This window comes from Pezoporus wallicus, unplaced genomic scaffold, assembly GCF_028554395.1.
Source record: "Pezoporus wallicus isolate ANWC-B61680 ecotype Strahan unplaced genomic scaffold, APGP_CSIRO_Pwel_v1 contig_2384, whole genome shotgun sequence".
Taxonomy (NCBI): domain Eukaryota; kingdom Metazoa; phylum Chordata; class Aves; order Psittaciformes; family Psittacidae; genus Pezoporus; species Pezoporus wallicus.
The window spans coordinates 5,373,343-5,397,038 of NW_026640488.1; the positions used below are offsets into that span (position 1 = coordinate 5,373,343).

Sequence of the window (23,696 nt, forward strand, 5' to 3'; positions counted from 1 at the left end):
GAAAAATAAGCCCAAAGTTACCATCAGAGAATTTCAAAACTTACTGCTGAGAGAGCATCCTTCTCTGAGGAGCTCTTGAATCATAATTAACATGCAGAAAGATAATTACAATGTTTTAGAAATGTTTCTTCTAGAAAGCATTTTAACATAACCAGGCAGCCTCAGAAACACACATAAGCATAACCTCCATGGTAATTCGAACACTCAATTTGTTCCACTGGTTAACCACAACAGAAAGAAATGAATCCACTGGATCCTTCTCAGACTAGCTTTCCCGGTAAATTATACATATTTTTAGGAAGACATAACAAGTTTAACAAAAAATCTATAGTGCACAGAACTAAGCAATGGAAAATAGGTTATGAACAAGGTCAAGTTTTGAATTTATTAGATTTTTAACAGACCCACGTAAGATAATATTAATTCTGAAATCCAGAACACTGCACAAGACTATCTTTTACACAGAATAATAAAGTTGTCTCTCCTACCAAGACCATGGAAAATGAGTGGGAAAGTCTAAGGGTTAAAAATATAATAATAATTAGAAAACAGCAAGGCTGGTTCAAAACTCATAGTTTCAATACTTCTATGTATTTATTTATATGTATTACAGTAGACTAGTTTTGAAAGCCATAGTTAGTTAGTAACCAAGGCTCCATTTTGTCACTGTGTGATGAATAGTGCAATGCAGCTCAGTCCCAGGAACGAGCTATTACTCCTAGTGCTAGCAGGGCAGAAGGCAAAGAAGGCTTGTTAATTGATTTATTGATTCTACAGGAAAAATCTAGCTTATTACTGGTAAGGCAGCAGAAATCAGACACTGGTACATTTTCCTAATTGCCTCTGCTTGGAAAACCAACTGAAGTACTTGCTCTTGGGTTCCCAAGGCAGTTTTATTGGTGTATAGGCTGAAGCATATAAACAGATGTTGCAGGTGGACGTTCCCTGAAGACAGCCACAGCTGACTGTCAGTCAGGAGTACCAGGAAACAGGCAGACAGAAGTGGACATAGCATGGAAGAATGAGGGTACAAAATAACACTAGATTACTTTCAAGCACCTGCAATTAACTTAGTGGTTACCCTAAGAATGGGATATTTAAGGTCACTGTAACAAGCTGGAAAAGAACCCAGAGAGGGATCAGCAAATTAGTTTGAGGAAATGCTCTCCCTCCTTCCCACTGACCAAAATAGTGTAGGTATGGTACAGGAGGGCTAAGGGCAGGTGGGGTAAAGCATGGTGTCTTACGGGGGCAGTGGGAGCTACAGCACTGCTAAAATAGGTTTCACTGTTCATATACTCTTTCCCACAAATAAAACAGTAACTGATTCAGTGCTGGAAGTGTAGGATTTTGCCTTACTCCTACCACAGTGATGAAACACTCCACTATACATGTAAAAACAAAGAATTAAAAAAAAAATGGGTAGAGCTACATAATTTTATGATTACATGAAAAGCATTTGTAAATATTCCAGTTGGCTTAATTTTAAATTTGTACACATATAGAAACATATTGGCCAGCCACTGCTTTTACTTAGTAACATGTATTAAGGTGGAATTTAAAAATAATTTCATATTGAAATCATATCTAAATATTTTAAATTTTGTCCTTGCATTAGCCTAAAATAGTTTATTACTGAAATTCCAACCAGGAACTTACATGCACTCTCAACAGACAGCAAAAGTGAGTGATAAAATTGGAGTGATTTGCCCCATGGTCCCGCTAGGAAATGTTTGATTTTAAAGTCTATAAATTGAACAGGCTTATGCTAACTAGTCTCTGGTAAATAACAAACCAAAGCCATTGCTTCTCATTATGTCTAGATAAAACATATCCAGTGTTCAACAATTCAGTTCACTTTGTAGTACTGTGTAATTCGGAGTTAATGTGCCTAGTAAGTAAAATTGCCCAAGCATATACTGCACAGCTTAGGTGCCCTCTCTGAATAAACAGCTTACGAGCATTATGCATCTGTATCTGCAGAATCTTTATTAGATTTCTTTTCAGAAATAGGGTGGTACAAAACCGAATGATATCAGGGAGCACCTATCCTGCTCTAGGGCAGGAGCTCCATATACAACCAATGGTGGCACACACAATAAGCAGTAACTATTAAAAACTAACTATTTGACCTTTTTTTTAGCTTATTCATACTGGCAAATGAAGGCAGTAAAAGACAATGTTTTGATTACTGTAATTCCTATTTTTATATAAAGACACTACTTTTTTATTTTATTGGAATTTCTGTTGTGTGCAAGATCCAGCACAGCACAAAACTCAAAGACTGCCTTTGGTATGCAGTTTACATCACCTAGAAGCTTCCAATCTTGTTTTCAGGTGCAGTATTTGTTACTATTACTTTGTGCCATGCAATACTAACCTGAAAAGTTGTATGCTTTTCTATGCATACACATATATATAACCTCCTGTTTTATAAAAAGAAGCATTTTGAATCAGACATCAAACTGGAAACTGGATTTCCAATCAAATCTCTTTGAGCATTTGAAAATCTTCACTGGCAGGTAGGTTCACATAGAAAAATTATCCAAAAGAATGAATGATGCTATACAACAGACAAAGATTAAGCGCGTGCCTGAACACCTTGCTTTTTAACTTACTACCTTAGAAGCTGAAAGTACTCCTTTCTAATAAGCATCTATACTCATTTCTGCAGAATTTACTTAAAAATAAATGCTAATCACTTCCATGTTTCTCATGTCAGTGAATATATTTATGCTTTGTCACTGTGTAGCCCATGCAACTGACTTAGAAAAAGCAGAAAGAGTAATATCAAGGCAACATAGATTTACAGGAATTGTAACTTAGTCTTGCATTTAAAACCCTTAGAGAAAATAAAACATGCAATTCACTGTGATCAAGCATATAAGTATATACATACATATATATATATATCTCCTTTTTAAAAATAGGGAACAAGTCAGGAAGGGATTCAGCCATATCCTACAAAAGGCTGGACATATTCCAGTCCTTTTTTTCCTGCATTTTTTTTTCCTTCTTAATGTAAAAGAGCAGAGCACAACTTGTAACACAATAAAACATAACATTTCTTTAATTAAAAAAACTACAGTTGGGTTTATTTTTGGCTACGAGAAGAAAACAGTTTTACAGCGTGTACCCCATACAATAATATTATGGGGAAGGGCCTTAAGGATACTGTGCTTGCACTGAATGCAAAATATTTAATCTTTAGACACAAACATAATACATAGCAGAGGTTTAGGCTGGGATTCAAACAATTATTGAGTTTTCATCTTTTACCTCCTGTACATCCTGGCTTTTTGGCATAGATTTCAGCCACATCTGAACCAAAAATGCAGAGAAAAAAGTGGTTAAAACTAAAGAACTCCAGTATAAATCACATTTTGCCTTTTCCTAAAGTTTCCCTTCTGTTTCCTAGAAACTAAAAAGCATCTAGATATAAAATTCTGGCTTTGGTGAATCATAAATCCCTGTAAAACGAATTCAGAATTCAATCCAAAATGATGACACACTCATAGCTCTACACATTACCGTTATTATTTGGCTAGGCAGGGGACAAAAATCAAGCAGTAATTCTATCTTAAGTCAAAGTGCTAACATATCATTCAGCAGTTGTGGAAAGCAGGTGAATAAAGAGCAAAAACTGTCATTTATTGCTTTTTAGTGTACATATTACAGTAATGCCTAATTGTGTATTTATACTTTAAGATGGACTATACCTGGTAACCATCATGTTAGGCAGCAAAACATCAAATCTGATGTGTATAAAGATAACATCAGAATATACGTGTGGTTAAATGGAGTAAAGTACTGTATTACATTTGACAAACTTTGTTTTCTTTAACTTCTATATAAAGGAAATACATTTCACACACCTTTGAAATGTTGCTTGATCGACTTGTGGAACGCCCTGGGGATTTGTCATTCTGGAAAACAAAATTAAAAGGTGAAGAAAGTTATGTCACTCAAATTCCTCCTAAGCAGATTTACTCTTTCTGCGATTGTGAGTGCGCACAGTTTCTCTTCCTCTATTTTTCTTCAGTATGGCTACTGACTGGACAATGGAAGACAGCTCAACAAACAAACCATTACAAGATTCATGCAAATTACACCAGTAAATGTTGAAAAATGTTCTGCAAAATGTTAGCACTTAATTGCTGATGGTTTATTTTGCAGGGTTTTTTAACAACATTTTGAGTGAAAGATTAATGTATCATCACAGCTTCTCATGAAACCTGCGGATTCTTGTATGAAGAGGAATGTTTCATGACAAATAAAAAAACCCACCTAGTTACACTGACACAACCCTGATTAGAAAGTTGAATTCCTCCTTTCAGGAAAGTTAAAATGGAACTAGATGAATTCCTGGCCAGACATGTTCTGAGAACAACAAACTGTAACCAGTCATAGATGTAGTTCAATTTAACACCTACCCCACATCCCTTCTCACTCATGCAAAACCGTACAAACCAACACCATCGGCTGAAATCCTACGTAAATAAAGTATATGTTGAACAGCTACATTTCTGTAGCAGAATTTTATTTTTTTTTGGTAAAGCAAAATAGGAAGTAAAGCAGTTGTTCAATAATTTGTTCACTATTTATACGTCTCCAGGTACAGATTCAGCTTCATTTACACTGAAATGGTAAAAGGTATTTCAGAAACAGCGCTCATCCCCTTGGTAAATGCACACAATGAGGTCATGGAAATGTTTTTCTCAACACTGAGAATACAGATTCAAACACTCCGGTGAAATCGTCATACAAACAAGACTGATTTTTACCTAGGAGAGATTGAAATAGATACCTTTGGTGCAAGTTTGTTAGACAAGTTATGTGGGGGAACAGAGGGCAAACCCCTAAGTAGACCTTCTACTTGCGCAGCTGAATTTGCAGTGCATGCATACAAGTCTATTGAAGACTTACAACTTGACTATGATCCACCCCTCCTCATCCTTCATTTAAATAACTACAGAAAAATACAGAAGCTAAAATTTCCTGCTCCATTACTGTGCATATCTAGTCTAGAAATTAGTATTTCCCCAATAATTTGTAGCACATGACAGTTTTGCAAGGGCAAAAATGACAGAAAAAAAAAAAAACAAAACAAAAAACAAGCCTTAGGCAATTTGTCAGCAAACGTTTCGGAAAAAAAACACTTTGCCATTTTTATCTCTAAAAAACTGCTTTAATCTCAATCCCAGTAAGCACACCCATACGAAAGATATTTTCAAAACTACTTGCTGTTCCACACATTATTGTATCTCTCTTCCTTCAGACTTCAGGTAGTTTATTTTTTTGTTCCATCCCTAAGCACCATCATTTTTTTGCACTGAAAATATTAATATACTGAACTATTTCTCTTTTTACTTTGCCTTCACTAGCACTAAGACACACAACAGACTCTTGCCCTCAAAAAAAAACAGCACTGCTGAACTCCCTGACCATACATCACTCTCCTTTTGATTCTACCATACTGGGTAATTCTCAGGACTTAACCACCTTTAGGTTTGTGTCAGGGTTTCTTCTTTTTTAGGAAGAATTAAAAAAACCCCACAAAAATAATTCTTCAAATTATACATTTATTACATCACGTCATTGAAGTTGGCCCCGAATTGAACAGAGAAGTGAACCTAATGATTCCTTCTCACCTGAAGCATTCTATACTTCGAATATTACTTCTGTGATATATTAACCACTGTAGCTTTGGTAATAAATTAATAATTCCTTATCCTTTCTAGACAACATTAAATATATAAAGTTTCAAATGTCTTCATTTATATCTACAGAAAATACACTTCGGATATACTGGGTCAGCATTCAGGGCAGCTCTGGTTTGACCTCAAAATAATAGAAGTTATGGACCCATGAAATTAATTTCCCTTTTGTGGTTAGAAATTATGAACAAGGATCATAGCTGAGAAACTCCCTGCTAAAACCATGCAACCTTTATGCTCCATCACTTGGACTGAAGAAATGTTTTGTATTTTCTGACAGCGTAGTGAACTCTGGAACTGTAACTTACTTTCTTCTAACAATCTGCCATTCGAGATTAATTTTCAAAATCTGTTTCCTGACTACAGCTCTCTAGGCTTTTTACATGATCCATTCTTCACTATGGCACATATCTTCTTCACTTTAGTTACCACAAGCTCCTGACTTTCTGACTCCCAGTACCCACACTCTGCAAAGTACTAGCTCATACACTGAATGGTCTACATGGACCTGGCTGGCTCTACAGCCTTTGGAAAAATAAATAAAAAATTTAATCATTATTTCCAAGTTCAGGTATCTTGTAGTGATTTATTCTAAAGAGCATATAAATAAACCACAAAATGTTGTTGCCCTATTACCATACATGAATTGAAGCTAGAATTCTTTATTTGAGTTCACATTGAACTTGCATGACTGTTCATACAAAGAAAGAACAGAATAGAAAATTTATGGCAAAATCTCTTATGAATGTGTCTTTAAAGAATGTCTGTGTGCTTCTGTTTTAATGGTTTATGTTTACAAAATATTCACATCATTAAGAACAACTGATTCCTTTTCTTACTGTAAGTGAAGAGGAAATACATTGAAGAACATTTTTTCCGACAAGCTTGCTAAACACTATCAAGAAACGTTATGTTTAAACATCTATACATATTTTTGTGCATTAGGGAAATGCCTTAGCACGTTCTTCCAATCAGATTATTTCAAATTAAATAGATTTGCACCCTTTAGAATTAACAGTTTTCAGAAGGACTTATTTAATGTCTACAATGTCTTGGTTCTTGATTTCCCCGAGTTTTCTGAATACACATACAGAGTTCTCGCCCTTTAGCTAATATGCAGAGATCTCTCTTGCTAAAATTATCAATCTCTTTTTCCCTCCAGTCAACTGTCGTGGTTTAAACCCAGTCAGGCAACTCGTTCACTCACTTCCCCCCTTCTTGCCCTCCCCCTACTCCCAGAGGGACAGGGAGGAGAATCAAAAAGAATGCAACCCCCACAGGTTGAGATAAGAACAGTTTAGTAACTAAGGTATAACACAAATCACTACTGCTACCACCAATAATAATAATGATAAAGGAAATAACAAGGGAAGAGAATACATCACCTCACCACCAGCCAACTGATAACTCGCCCCCCCAGCCCAGCCGAGCACCGACCAATACCTCCTCCAATCCCGCAGTCCCTAGCCCTCCCGGTTACATCCTGGGCATGACGTGCTGTGGTATGGAATACGTCTTTGGCTAGCTTGGGTCAGGTGTCCTGTCTCTGCCTCCTCCCAGCTTCCCCTCCTCCCTGGCAGAGCATGAGGTTCACAAAGTCCTTGGCCAAACCAAGACATCCTTGTTATCAGCTCTGTTCCCGAGCTGAAAGTCAAAACACTGCACTGCACCAGCTACCAAGGAGAAAAATGACTGCTACTGCTGAACCCAGGACATCAACAAAATAAAAGAACAACTGCTCCCAAGACTTCTCCTGGCCATGATAGATACGCGCTTCTCAGGTTGTATGCTGTATTATGCAGTCCAGACTGAAATGCCTCTCCTTATTTACAGACATCCTATATCACCAACTTGTCATCTCTCTTGTGTTTCATCATGCAAACACTCATCAGGTATCTCTTCAAAACTCGGTTCCTGTAACTATTCCACTCAAATATCAAGAAAAATCAGTCTGTGTTGGTAAATTTCCTGAAAATTCAGTAAGATGTAATTCAGCCTTCAATATGAATTCCGTGAGGAAGACAAAAGAGAAATAATGGCATGAAATTTCAGATTATGACACATTAATGAAACTGCTTTGAGAAGAACGTTACATGTACCTGTCCAACCACATCCTACCAAGAAAACAACTGTGTAACATAACAGGTAGTAATAAGAAATTCATAAATGCTGCGGTGAACTGTTCAGTCTCATTCTAAAGAGCAAACTGGTAGATCAGCTGCTTGCTTTCTGACTCGCACTAAATATTTATCCACATTGTTAATGATTTTAATTCTTGTTAGATAGCATAGTGCATTTTAAACAAACTAAGTCATTTGTCTGGTTTCTTCCCTTTAGCTGTCCCTTGCTTTGCTCTGGCCCTGAGCATCACTTGGGCTGACCCAGCAGCTTGCTAGCGGATTGCACTCCATCTCTCTGAAGAGACACCATCAAGAACTAATCACAGTACCCCAGCTCACAAGAGAATCTTAAGCAACAACTTGTCACACACGTACATTCTACCTACTCCCCACCACCAAAAAAACCCAACAAAACTTTGCACAAAATAATTCACCTCTGTTTTCTTTCTGTGAGCAAAAACCTTTGCATTCCAGTGGTACAACGTGCCGCTTCACACATCTGCACACAGTCCTCAACCTTAAGAATCCATAAATGATTGGAGAAACAAATTTTCCTCTAGAAGTGATATAGCAATATATCACAAAAATAAATGTCTTCTAAATATAAGCACAACACAAGCCAAACAAATGTGGTTTTGCCCATCTAAAGTCCCTTTCAATCTAGTACCCTGTCACAGCATTGACACAGGAGTCTCCTTTCAGCACTTTTTCACTTCTGGAGTTTAAACGGGAGCAGAAATTGCTTTCATTTTACATCTTGAGCTATCAGATATGTAGATGATCTCAACTAGCAACATGAGTCACTTATCACCCGGTTCTTATCTCTAGCGGGCTAGATTCCTTTCCTTTCATATCTCATACTAGCTCGCTCACATCAGTCTCCATGGACTCAGTGCAGCTGCTTTCATTTTTTTAGTACAAACTGCTAATAAACATGATAAATATATCAGAATCTGATCCATCATCCTTTTGAGTAGAAAATACTAATTACAATCCATCACAGGCCAAGATGAGTCAATAGTATGCTTGCTGGGACAATATAAGGGTTTCACAGTGATGATTCTACCTGCAATTACATGGACAACTTCCATGTTACAACACAAATTAGTAAACAAACAATATTTGTCACATACCTGCCTTTGATCATGACATAAGCAGCTATCCAGAAGCTTTTATTGGTATAAATGTCTAATACTAACGAGAATGAGGTATGTGCTGAACCCAGGACAGGCTATGATGGGGTTAATTTTCTTCACAGTAGCTAGTATGGGCTATCTTTTGGATTTTTGCTTGACACAGTGTTGATATCACACGGATGTTCTAGCTATTGCTGAGGAGTGTTTACATACAGTTAAGGCCCTTTATGCTTCTCATCTCGCCCCACCCCACCAGTGAAAAGGCTGAGGGTACACAGGAAGTTAGGAGGGACACAGCCAGGACAGCTGACTCCAACTTACCAAACAGATATTCTATATCGTATGGTGTCATGCTCAGCATATAAAGGTTAAAGGAACAAAACTCAATATAAAAAAGGCTGGGATTTCACAAGATCAATATGTAAGGGTGAGCAATAGCTGTACAACAAAGAAGCCACACACAGCAAAGGGGTTTGCTCATTAGTACCTCCTGCTTTCTAGTAGCAAAATGAACTTGTTCGTACTACAATTAAGATAACCAGGAACTAAGAGCTGGAAGTGGCTCTCATTTCCTTCAGCACCTGTAGACTAAGAGGAGCCATTTGATTCAGTTCAGAGGCTGAAGAGCACATCCTTTCCCTCACTGAATGCAAGGCAAGAAAATAACTTAAATCTTAAACAGCTCTAAGAAACATCTTCCACATTTTCCTGCTGCAGGTTATGTAATTCTTCATCCAAGTCAACAAAATGTTATGTCTGAGGCACTAAAATACCAAAGAGAATTGAAGGGATTCATAGAAATAAGCATGAATAAGAATTACCAGGATTTTGCACTCTTCACTATAATGCACCACATTTTTGATAAATCTCTACACTGACCTCTATTAGGTGGTGAAATACACGTTCCTCAGGATAGACAGGCAATAAGCAATACACTGTGTGTGGCAACAGCCTGGTGCCAGTGGATCTTTCTACCTTCTTGATCTAGGTCAATACTGATTGCACCTACTGGCAGAGAGGTTCATAGAACTCTTCAAAAACAAACCTGTGTTATATCACCCAGCTCGTTTCCAAATAATACTATCAGTCAGAAACTATGACCACCAGTATCCTAACCAGTCTCTAGGTTAACATACTTTAGCAATACATAATTTCACATGAATGGTTTCATTATTTAAGTCAATGTGAAACTTCATATATTCCTAGTTTCACCACTGAATTATTCAGCTGACTGACAATATCAGGGTTATTTTTTTTTTTAATTAACCAGCCTTCATTTACCCTTTTTTCTTGCTTTAATCTTAAGAAAAATAACAAAATTTTAATGCAAGGTTGTTCTCTATGACTAGGTATTCTAAATCACTTAGTATGCAAAAATACACATCTAAAATAGTATCTGTCCTTGTTGACTCAGAAACTGCTTGGTGTAACCAAGCATCAAGCATAACACTGTGTGAATAATCTGCTGTAATTAGCTACCTTTAATCTTCAGTTTATACCTTGGGGGAAAAAGAGAAAAAGGCTGCCAAAACGATAGTTTCTAGTAATACTTTCCTAACAAGATATGAGTGATGCCTGTCTTTATCCAATGCTGACTACACAGTTAAAAATTAAAAGCTGCAAAAATAGACAATGGACAAGTGAAACTTGCCATTACCTTCTTATTAAAAAGTCACTGGGAAAATCATACGAAGACTATAATTTAAAAATCAACTAATACATTAGTCTGTATTCTAATGACATACCTTAGCTTGACTAAGACGCATTCCATTTGCAAATGGAATTATATAAAAAAAAGCAAAGAAGGATAATATTAATTGCAACCAAAGAAAATATTACAAAATAAATAAAAACAGAACATGACAAATACAAAGGAAAACAGATGGAATTAAAAATAAACATAGGAAAATATTTTCCAGATTCTGTCAAAATATAGAACCATATAAAAAGTAAAATTTTCCTTCAGGCATATAGGCATTTAAAAGAAATAGTTATTTAGAGTCAAAAAGGTAACCTACAGGGAGAAAGATTAATTGCATAAATTCACTCTTGTTAGTTTCTCACCAGAGAACTGTTCTCATATTGGTACTCAATACATGGCTCTGACTTCTCTGACACAGTGTCTATAGAAGATATACTTGTCACGTTTAGAAACAAATCTTGGGCTACAAACATCTTACTAATGTTTTTATTTTCCACTGCTATTTGCCAAGATACTTCTCTTCAGCAAAAATACAGAGGTTTTTATTATTGCTATATCAATGTCTAAGTACAGCCTGCTTAATTTCTACCATCCTGCTACATTAGTCACAGCACTTTAGATACAACAGGTAGCAATATAATTTGTGATAGATTCCCACATGTCAAAAGCACCTTCTGCTACTTGGTAATTATAAACAACCTGCATGATTGCACTAACGATTTACATTCATTTGTTACTGGAGACATTTATGGGGATTTTGTGTTTGGGTGTTGTTGATAAAGATACCTTACCTGGGAAAACTGCAAATGTTATTTTTATATCCTTTTTTCTTGGCATTATTCAGGTATAGAAAATGAAGATAAGGACCGGTTTTATTTCCCCTCCTATAAAATACAAATGCAGCAAACATTCTACAGGCTTTACTTTGTCAATCTGTTTTGCTAATGAACAACTGTCAATTCAGCTTTGTCTTATTACTTCTACATAGGTGTGACACATGTCACTGTACATCTCTTGGGTTTCAAATATGAAATAAACCAACTATTTAATTATCACTTATTTTCACAGTGCTACCCTCCTTAAATGGGTTTGACACACAGAGCAAGAAAGTAAAATAGAGTCCTTCTCACTATGACATCTAATTATCTTTTTGTCTCTCTTCTGCGATGAACAGAAATGGAACACAATAAATTTCACTGCAGCACTCATGTCAAATTGTTCTGTCATTTACACATTGCCATCATTTACAGATAATGTATTTACACGTTTCCATCCTCAATCAATGAAGATCTGTTTTTTCATTGTCTTGTACGGCATGATAGAACTTTAGTACACTAGCCACTATATTTATCTTCCAAAGCTCCCAGTGTATCACAAAACTTTGCTTTTCTGTAAGACTGAGACTTAAGACAATTGGTTTTTTCCATCACCATGCTGAGCTCCAATTAATGTTTGTTCAGTTATGGGCCTGAATTTTTCTCTAATGAGTGAATATTTTTCTCTAATATTTTCCTGAATGTTTTTCTCTAATATTTTCTAATTATTTTTCCCAAAGAGTGACAACCTCTCTCATATTTTGGAACGTTTCCCCAAACTCCTGGTCTCTGCAATGATCCTCTCTTGTAAGAACACTCTTGGTGGTCCGTATGTGAATTTCAGCAAGCACTTGTAAGAAGTGATGACTACGAATTATTCTACAAGAAAGTGGACATGGTCTGTGGACCATGTCATCCGAGTTTTAATCAGATATGCATTCAGTTTTCTCTGTTAAGTATGACTATATGCAGGGTTTTTTTTTAATTGAAAAGACAAACTAACTTGTTTCAGAAGCTGGAATTCAGAGGTCATTTTGTTGTCTGCCATTTATTGTGACCTGCTGGATTCCAGTCAATTAGTACCAGAGATGAAAGACTCTGTGTGGCCAAGTATTTGTCTAACAGCCAAATGTTTATCAAAGGGCAAAAGGTTATTTAAATACACAAAGTCTAAGTGCCTCAATTACAACAGAGCCATAAAACGTTACTTGAATATATGCTTATATTCAAATATCACCAATCTTATACCTTTTATTTGGAGTTCTATGTCTTCAGTGTCCCTTTAACTCAAACTCCTCTGAGTAAAATGGACAATGAAATATCTTTTTCCCCTGTCCTCTAAAGGACATCTAAACAACTAAATCTTTTAAAGTACAGGTACCACCTTTCACTGGCCAATTTTTTTCATTATTGAGCCTAAATCCACTGATCTCCAATTGTAACAAGAATAGGAGCAAAACTATACATAAGTAAGTACTTGATCAGAAGTCCTAAGTGCTAAGTAATAATGCTAAGAAAAAAAATAAACAGAACTGAACAAAGAACAATACTGTTTGACAATGCATCTGGCTCTTAATATCCAGCAAACCTGTATCTTGAGAATCTCCATGTGCATAACAGAGATGTAAGCAGAACAGTAGAGGTCACAGGGAATACTGATATTAGGTAAGAGCAGGATTACAAGAATTTATGTTGAACCCTTGCTACTGCCAGATGCAGATGAAAAATTAGAGATGTTACCACCTGAACAATTTAATTCTGTAACATGTACTTGTACCCATATTGAAAGGCCCATAATTCTTAGTGTTACAGGCTTATCATGACCCTTACAATCACAAGCTGAAATAACAAATGTAAGCACAGCACATGAAGGAATTTTATGCCAGTTGATTCCACGATGCACATAGATTTCACAGATACATTCATCAGCGTCTTTCCTCACTATTCTGGAAATCCCAAAATTCATTCTGATGCTAGATTAACAGAGGTTAACAAATAATTAAACAGATCAGGGCTTATTGTTTGATTTAATTATGCACCTATTAGTTTAATCATTATGTAGTTTGTCATTTTCAACATAAATTTGAACATTACAACTCCTTCATCTTTAAAAACTACATCTACACATCTTTTAAACACCTCCAGACATGGTGACTCAACCACTTCCCTGTGCATCCTGTCGCAATGCTTGACAGCTCTTAGGTGAAGAATTTTTTCCTAATATGCAGTCAAAACCTCCCCTGGCACAACTTGAGGCCATTTCCTCTTGTCCTATTGCTTGTTACTTGGGACAAGAGATCAACCCCCACCTCATTCCATCCTTCTTTCATGTAGTTGTAGAGAGTGAGAGTCTCCCTGAGTCTTCTCCAGGCTAAACACCCCAAGTTCCCCCAACCGTTCCTCATAACAATTGTTCTCCAGACCCTTCACCAGCTTTGTTGCCCTTCTCTGGATCCACTCCAGCACCTCAATGTCTCTCTTGTAGTGAGGGGCCCAGAACTGAACACAGGATTCAAGGTGCGGCCTCACCAGTGCCAAACACAGGGGTACGATCACTGCCCTGGCCCTACTGGCCACATTACTGCTAATACAGGCCAGGATGCTGCTGGCAAGCTTGGCCACCTGGGCACAAGCTGGCTCATGTTCAGCTGGCTGCCAACCAACACCCACCAGGCACCTTTCCAGCTACTCTTCCCCAAGTCTGTAGCGTTGCATGGAGCTATTGTGGCCCAAGTGCAGGACCCAACACTGAGGTACTGAGTCTTCTCATAAATCAATAGTAGTATATTACTGCACAAACATAAAAAAGTGTCATTTACCCCAATCTTTTGAAGAGCTCACATGACAAAGACTAGAATCTTTCTTCAGTTACATCTGGAATATTTTAAGGCAGCAGGGCTCAGGATCCGGGACACAATTTGTTTTTCTCCACTTTCTGAAATAGTATGTTCCTTAGAAGACGGATGCTGTAGAAATCACAGTTAAATTGAGCTTATCACAAACCTACCTATTGTAATATACTAATTTATTCTGTCAGGGAATGAAGGGAAGCTATTATACAAAAGCTTTTTTTGTTTATTCTTTGTAGCTACCCTAATATTTCATTGAAAACCTAATTCTTGATTGTGTCTTCTACTTCAAATAATTCAAGTAAAAAGAAGTGTGGAACATAGTATACACTTATTTCTTAGCAGACTTGACAGCAAGTCATACATATTCATAACAGAAGCCTTCTAAAGGTCTTTTATTCCCAGACAAACACGACCTATGTATTCCATATCAAAGATGTGCTGAGAGATGGACTTGTACAGCACACCATTTACTGATTACTCCTTCTAGCAGACTTTGTATTATAACAGAAATCTCTTGAATGGAAAGAGGAACACCAAATGGGAAAGAAGGATAAAGTTTGGGGAAAACAGATAAGGAGGAGACTGCTCTAGGGAAGAGAAAATGCCACCCTAGCTTAGGTGAGGGAAGGTTTTACTGTGCAGAGCATAATTTCTGATTCCAGATGTGATCAATAAACAAACAGAAAAATAAAACCAAAATATAAGTGGCTCTGCCATGATATCTGGTTAGCTATGATGCAAAGACATTGTAGGCAGTTGTTAAATTCCTACTAGTCAGACCTTCAAGACTAATAAAAAAAGTCCCTGCATAATTTGGATAGACAATAATTCAAAGTTTCTGAGAGTGGCTATAAATAACTACTCAGCAGATTATAGAATACACTATTCTGTTAATTACTGCAAAGAATTTAGACTGTGCTGGAAGTAACATCCTGACACTAACTGACTAATATTTGCACACAAAATTCTGTGCATTTACGTCTATCTGTCTTCAAAGGCTCAAGCTGTTAAAAACACCACTGAAATTATCTAGTCTTTTATTCATGAAGCATTTTAATTAGTGTCTCGGTAGTTAATACCTTATGCTTTGCACTTCCTTCCATTACTCCATTCTTTTCTATTATTTTCAGTGCTTTCTCACCAAGGAATCCTGCTTTGCTTAGTCACAACACGTAATATGAAATAACATTATACAGAAATCACTATTGTCATTTCCAAAATGGATACCACACTTTCCCTCATTTCACTAACGTAGGTCACCAGAGTGATAAATGCTCCAGGTTTTTTAGTTTTCAGTCCACTTCCAGATTTCCAGTAGTCCCTGTTGGAAAGTACAATAATAGTATTTTAAGAAAATAAACAATACTCTTCCACTTGTATCTGAAGCAGGTAGTTAACTGGTGACTAACACAGTGTTGAATGGAACCAGGTCCACTGAAGATCTGACTTATTCATCTCAGGTAGTGGTCCACGCTTTGCAATATGATGCTCATAAAATGTCTTCAGCAACATGTTATCTTTCATATTTTTGGGAACCAGGACTCCCAACACTGGCAAACATTGTCTTATACAGCTACAAAAATACAGATGGTATTCGCGTAATTCTCTTTAGATCTAAAAAACCCCATCTTTAGCTCAAACTGAATTTTTTTCCTTCATACAGAAACAGTACTCTTACCAATTGTTGCTGTAAACAAGCAGAACAGGGCTTTCACAATCTGGGAGGAGACTTTCAGTGTCCTTTCCAGCTAAACTGTGTGTGCACTGATTTTAAAAGAGGAATCATATAAAAAACTGTTGTTGTTGTGGAGTATATTTTCATTTTTTGTTGATAGTAAAATTTCTCCATCTAATCACAGTGTGAGGTTGTCCTGGTTTCAGGCTATATTCAGAAGTTCTGTCAGTTCATCCTTATCTTCCCTGCTCAGTTTGTCTCTAATGTGGATGAGTTATATGTTGTTGTGCTTGTCTGGATCACAGTTCAGTGGTTTTAGCACATCTATTTTCTTTGAATGCAAAAGGTTAATTTCATTCTAGTGTAGATTACATCTGAATGCTGACCTTTGCAACTGGAAAAACAGGTAGCATTATAGTTTAATTAACCTCCCAAACGGATACATATTTGAAACATATGCAAGAAACCATATGCTTTAAATTCTTCTGGGAGCCACGTAAGAATGGTGAATCGCTGATACCTGGAAACACTGGAATTGTCCAGAATGAGACAAAAGGAGATTTCTTTTGTATTAACTAGGATAGGCTGAGAGAATTTGGATGGCTGAGATGTTCATGGGGACTGTAGCTGTGACTTTCTTTTGCATACACAGATAAAGTGGCTCTTTATATACAGAGGTGCATATGGGAGAGAAGTCATGTACATGCCCTGGCTCTCCCTCATACAATAGATAATCTTACATCCCTGTAGCTACTCTCTTGTTATGATTTTTTCTCATGGTACAATTGGCCTCTGCAATTAACTGGAATAAAGAAGTAGCACAGCTGGATTTTCTTCGATTCTCAGGTTTGTATATGAGCTGCTCAGTAAGAAACTCCACAATATTAAGGAGAAAGGAAGTGAGATTAGCCTGTAATTGCAGAAACATCAGGGGACACTTCCAGTTAAAAAAAAACTTAGATGAGCCTTGCTGTCAGTCCCTCAGTTCTCTCACTGCAAAAACCACCACTAGGGGCCCTGAATCAGCTATGAGACCTGATGCAAGGAAGAAATTCCCATCCTGCCTCTGACATGGTCTGTCAGTAGCAAGAATCTATTCTTCCACTTTAAGCATGAAAAGAAATGATACTTCTACACCACTTCAAATCACTTCTGCGTGCACTCCTGCTCTTTAAGTGCCACAGTGGATGCAACTTTGAGTTCATATTTATATGAACTTTTTTTTTTTCACTTTTTATAGTGCACTTCTCCAAGGGCTAGAATTGGTACATGTTCTTTTGTAGTACTAAAAAAAAACATGACATGAAACAGGACCAGAGAATTAAAAGCTGTATGTCTTCTACACGTACTTACTGGAATTTGAGAGCAGATGTTGGGATATCTTAGGTTCCCTTGCATCCTAAAATAAATGTAGTCTAATCTCTGTAGTTTATTTAGCTATTTAATATAGCCCAGCACCCATTAAGGTGCTCCCTTTACCAGCTGTGAGACAGGCATCAGAGTTGTGCACTGATCTCCATGGCAACAAGCTTGTATATTTGGTAACTAAATAATCCTGGTAAATTGAGGGTATTTTCCTTTCTTCTCTTACTCTCAGGCACTTTAAAATGCATAAAAAGAAAAAAAAAGGAAATATAATAAACAGCTCATGATATTTTTTCATGATGAAAATGACACAAACCAGAACCACCATGAAAAGGCAGTGTTTTTCAGAGTTACTTATTTCAACGAATTAATTATGACAAAAATCATACCTGTCAAATGAACATTAGCTCGTGAATTGCTAGTGTATTAAGTATGCATTTGCAATGTATTGTAAACTGCCAGCTCCGCCATAACAACCACTGTATTGAAAATCTGAGATACAGTATATTGTATACTTAGGGTAGCCAAAAGAAGAAAACAAACCACACACACACACAAAGGGAACAAAACAACCAACAGAACGAAACACTTTCCTCTCAAAGGTTCTTTGCCATTGCAAATTCATCCTGGCTACCATGAAAAATTATTTTCTTATTGACCACTGACCATCTGTTGTCTTTCCCTCTATTATGGATCTAAGCTTCCTGTGAGACAGTTCATCAATTGAGCTAACCAAGGCAAGCAAAAATTCATTTTTGGTACCTTTGGTATCAACAGTTATGGAATAATTGTTGAGCAATGGGTGGCCTACCCAGGTCTGACCATGCTTCTGCAGCACTTCATATCCTGCTTACCACTAACAACTCAAATTCAGCTACAGCAAGTTTTAACATTCCAGACTATACATATACCTATTGAAAACTGCAGAAAAATTAACAGCAATATTAATCCTTATGAAAATAACTGAGACTCATTGATTCCTCTTTGGAGCTCAAACTCTTCAGCATTTTGGCTCATAAAGTAGTTAGACAACACATTTTTTCTTGCCTTAACATCTATATATTGTTCCAGACTTCAAAATAAATTTTCAGAGTGAATAAATAAAAAAAAAATTAAAATATTTAAAAATAAATAATTATTTAAAATATTTTTAAATTATTTTTAATTTTTTAATATTTAAAATTATTTATTAAAATTATTTAAAAAATAAAAAATTTCAGAGTGAATTCAGTACTCTTTAGTGTTAAAAAAAAATAATAAAAATTTACAGCTGTGAAGGAATCCTACAGAAAGCTGAAGCTGCATCCATGTAATTAAAATATGAATAAGTATACCCTCTGGGTGATTATATGTAAAGGATATGAGTAAAAAAAAAAACAACAAACCAACCCCAAAAAAACCTATAAGCAAGAATTTGCCAAAGGCATAAACGTTCAGAATAATCCCCTTCTTCCCCAAACACATAAAGAGTGAGAAATCTGCTGGAAAATTTGTATAGTCAATAGATGGAATGGTCTCTGCACAAAAAAGAACAAACTATTATGCTAAAAGAAAGACAACTGAGTGGAAATATGACAGATCGTAAAAAGGGGTGGAAAAACAGGAAACTATTTTCCAGTCTATCAATATGAGAACATCAAATCAAACTAGCTGGCAATAGATTTAGAATGAAGTAAATAAACTACCATAAGTGGTATGAAAATATGCATATATATTTCACTTATATAAGTGGAAAATAAAATACCATAAATAGCTAATGTTTAATAAACATATCAGAAATTTTTGAAAGCTTATAGAGGACCAAAATGCAACCAAATACACTTGCAAAAGAAAAGTTTGTTCATGGGGAACACATGAAAAATTACTTCTTGGACAGAAATTTCTTGAAGTTCAATTTACTGGATGCCAAGCAAATACTCTGTAAGTCACACTAACAGCTCACGTCTTATCCTTCCTATAGCATTCACAATTAGCCATTGTCTGAGACAGTATATCAGCCTACATGGGCTTTTAAATTTGTCTTCATTTGGACCTTCTTACCTTAATAGACATAAACTGGATAGTTATAAGACTGAAACTTGCCACTTCAATTACCAATATGGGGATAAGGTAGGACATTTCACACAATTCAATAGAACTGTTGTACAATATTATGTATGACAGCATTTCACTAATTCAGTCCTGGAAGATATCATCACTTCATGTAAAGCAACTTATTTAGCTCCCACTAATTTAAATAATGGCTCCTGGAAAATCAACAGCTCTGAAAACTACAAGGATATCTTTTTTACTGTAAATGTGAAAATCTACAGTATAACAAACCTTTTATGAATTCAGACTGTCTGAGGGTAAGACGAAATCATGTGTGATCTGAATCCTAGACTGTTAATTCATCTGCATTTGGAAAAAATCCTGGCGAGTAAAGAGAGTCCATGTATACAAGAAATAAAAATTAAAAGGACTTGAGACTTGGACCTTTGTCTATAGCTTTGTCCACATTTTTTCCTCACAGAATAAGTTCAGAGTAAATGAAAAAGTAAGTCCTTACCTGTGCTGAATAATATTTTGAAAAATTACCATTCATAACAGAATTAAATTCAGCCATTTACAATAGCTTTGCAAAAACACATAATGGAACTTGAATTATCTTTGATTGCATTTTTAGCATCAAGTTAGATGGCTATTTTGCTCCTAATGGAAAATACAGATTTAGTAGGGCTAGTTCATCTTCTGTCATTTACATTAGCCTTCCATTTATTCCAAACACGGCTTCCAGAAGTTTATTTTCTTCCTTTTAAACCATTAAGCATATTGCTACACAAGATACTTCAACTCTGACAGTATGATCCCACTACTTAGTGCTTGATAACAAGATCTGTCTCAATTACTGATTACCAGAAGAGACTGCCCAGTAAACCATGAGAAATTTGATAAACTATAAATAAGTCAAAGGCTCTCATAAAAAACCCATACCTTAGGCGTAAATAGGAGATGAGATAAATACCACCTGCATTTTTATAGCTGTATAGGACAGTGTTTGCCAGCGTTGGGAGGCCTGGTTTCCTTAAAATATGATAGATAACATGTTGCTGAGGACATTCTATGCGCATCATATTGCAAAGCATGGACTGCTACCCGAGATGAATGAGTCAGATCCTCAGCGGACCTAGTTCCAGTTGACACCGTGTTGATCACCAGTTAACTACCTGCTTCAGATACAAGTGGCAGAATATTATTTTCTTCAAATAGTATTTCATATATTTTCCAACAAGGACTGGAAATCTGGAAGTGCAGTCCGTACATAGCATCATGCTTGTTTTTCTATAAACTAAATTATATCCTGTTAAGTCAACTTGACCCCTCTGGAATTCTAAATTTTCATGTCCTTTCCAGCTGAATATCATCTTTACATTCTTACTTAGATCATAGCAGAAAATACTGCATTATGAGAAAGTGTTGTGTGACTGCTATAGCTGAATCCAGGACAGAAAGTCAGAATACTCCTATACCAGCTTACTATACCATTCAGTATGTATATTGCCTTCTCTTATTACTGAAGTAACATACATTTATCTCTGATTGAGCTGAATGGTATTTCCAATTTTGTTACTCGGGGGGGGGGGGGGGGGGGCAGGTTTTTTTTCAGGCCTTCAAGTAGGCTCAGGCCCCAAGATTTAATCTAGGTCTTTCCAAGTCATAATTTTTAAAATATGGCCAAAATATATAAAGCGCTCTAGATGCCTTGTTTAAGGTCTACTACTGATTTACACAGTCTTATTACAGTATCTGCAGTGTTATTTACCCTTACATTTATTAGTTCCACTGAATATGGTTTTTAATCCTGAGGAAAATTTCCCCACAGAGCTCATAACAGCACACTAACAATTTTTCTGAAAGAATAAAACCTGTTTTAAATTGCCATATCTAATTTCCTGTATTTTCATTGGTGAAAAAAACCTCAAAAACAAATCCAAACCAACCAATCAATCAATCAAAAAAACAAACTGTAACAACAGCAAAAAAGCCCTACCTGCCTTTGCACCGTTGTTTTTACTTTTTTTTTATCATGTACCATGAAAACTCCTTAAGGAAATTTCAGCTTCCATTTCTTTTACAGAGAGCAACTAATTTCTAGATCAAAACTTTGGTATTTTACTTGCCTGGATCTTTCCTTCTTTTGACATTAAAATGGTAATTGCTATTCTTATTAGAAGATATATTTTTTAGCACAGTATTTTCTATAAGGCAACTTTAAATCCAAAATCATCAATAGCAGGTTTCTTTATAATCTTTTTCTTAAAAGACACTAAAAGAAAGATGAATGTTTTCTGAAACATATCAGGAAAATGTTATCGCTAATGTGCTAGATACTGATGAGATCACATCTCTAATAGCATACACAAGGACAGACACATAAAGATTAATTGAAGCTAGAACAGAAGCAGAAAGTCCAGTAGAATAATTTGAGAAGTAGAAAGCCTATTCTCCAAGAGAGGCTTAAAGAGTTTGACTGGTTTAGATTAGCAAATGATGCTGAGATTGGATATCTGCTATGAATAAATAAGTAGATATGCAGAGATGGGAAAATTTAAGATAAGCCACAGTTCACATAAAATAAATGGGTATAAAAGATCCACAGTGTAAATTTAGGCTAGACATAAAAGATTCTTAATAGCTAGAAAACAGCTAGAAAAACAACTTCCCAGTAAAAGGAGAAAAATTTACATGCTAACCAATAAGTTAAAGAACAATATGAAAATTGTAACCATGGGTGACTGGGCTCAATGATGGAGAAAGTTCCCTCTAGACATATATTTTTAGCAAGAAAACCGTAATTTTTAACATCAGATATTTTGATAAGAAAATGTTTCAGAAGCATGATATAAAACTACATACTGCATCTGAGTTGTAAATCTAGTACTAAATCAAAATTGAGATTAATAGTTGATTTTTTCATAATTTGTGTGGGAGGTTTCCCTGCCCATGGCAGGGGGGTTGGAACTATATGATCTTAAGGTCCTTTCTAACCCTAACTATTCTATGATTCTATAATTTATTATCTCCTGTACACTGAATGATGATGACTTAGGGCAATGTAAGATAGGTAAGTCCAGTTGGAAAAAAGGGTGCTTGGTCATTCAGGATGTTTCCAAACAAGACTGTCACCTCCTGGGTCAATCTTGAGCGACCAATGTCCTGAACCACCTGCATGCAGAGTTGGGTCTGCAGCTTCCAGTGCACCTTATCACCTGCCGTTTCATCTCTCGCCTGTCACTACAGGGAATAATCCCTTAGTATCAGCAGAAATTACCCCTTTCCTTAGCCAGTTTCAAAATAATTCACAAACACATCATTTGCATATTCCTTGACTTCATATCTCCTCAATGTTTTCAAAACCACTTGAGGACCTTAGTCACAGAAAGATTTATTTTTTTTCTGATCTGGCATTACACTGCCCATCTAAAAGGCTATTTCCATTCATCGCTAGTTTTTCTTTCCCAAATACATTTGTGAGTTTTTCATCTTGCCTTTCTTAAACTAACCGCTGCAACAGAACTGAGCTTCAAAACTGTGTTTTTGAATGTTCACTCTAACGCAAAGTTTCTGCTGGAGTTTCACTCAACACAATTCAGGTTTTTTGTGCACTCCATTTCACAGGCAAATTAAATACTTCTGCACTTCTTATATATTGCTTCGGCTGGTCTCTAAACATGGTATGTTGCTAGGGAGGATTCAGAGAAATATCTAGCAGGTTCTCAAGTGTGATTTAATTATGTTACACTGTTCTCTTGATGAATGAATCTGGTATTTACAGAATATCAGATTACAGAACACTTTAACAGAAAATCAGTGATTTTCTGTTAAATTTTAAAACTAATTACTAATATTTCTAATAAATATTAATTTCCAGGTTTTCTTTATCATAACTGTCAATAAAAGTGGTTTTATACATGTCCTGGTTTGGGCTGGGATAGAGTTAATTTTCTTCCTAGTAGCTGGTGCAGTGCTGTGTTTTGGCTTTAGCCTGAGAACTGTGTTGATAACACACTGATGTTTTTAGTTGTTGCTAAGTAATGCTTACTCCAATCAAGGACTTTTCAGTGAGAAGCGAAAGTCAGGAGGAAACAGAGACACAACACTTGACCCAGACTAGCCAAAGGAGTATTCTATACCACAGCATGTCATGCCCAGTATATAAACTGGGGGAAGTTACCCAGAAAAGCAGATCACTGCTCAGGTTGGGCTGGGCATTGGTTAGTGGGTGGTGAGCAATTGTATTGCGCATCACTGTTGTTCATTGCTTTTTTTTCACT

The 23,696-nt window shown here is 36.2% G+C and overlaps 1 protein-coding gene across 6 annotated transcripts in view; it reads right to left on the bottom strand.

The window, feature by feature from the left end:
* MARCHF1 (membrane associated ring-CH-type finger 1) overlaps nt 1–23,696 on the bottom strand; it is a 158,552-nt gene that overhangs the window by 43,996 nt on the left and 90,860 nt on the right. For 5 of the 6 annotated variants that reach the window (XM_057419178.1, XM_057419177.1, XM_057419176.1 and 2 more), the window contains one exon: nt 3,876–3,926. The exons of the other annotated variant lie outside the window; for it this stretch is intronic. Coding sequence is in view for 3 of the 5 variants with exons in the window: in XM_057419177.1 (XP_057275160.1) it covers nt 3,876–3,926 (51 nt within the window). In the remaining 2 variants the exon portion in view is untranslated. The remainder of the gene's footprint in view (nt 1–3,875; nt 3,927–23,696) is intronic. 6 annotated transcript variants of the gene reach the window in all.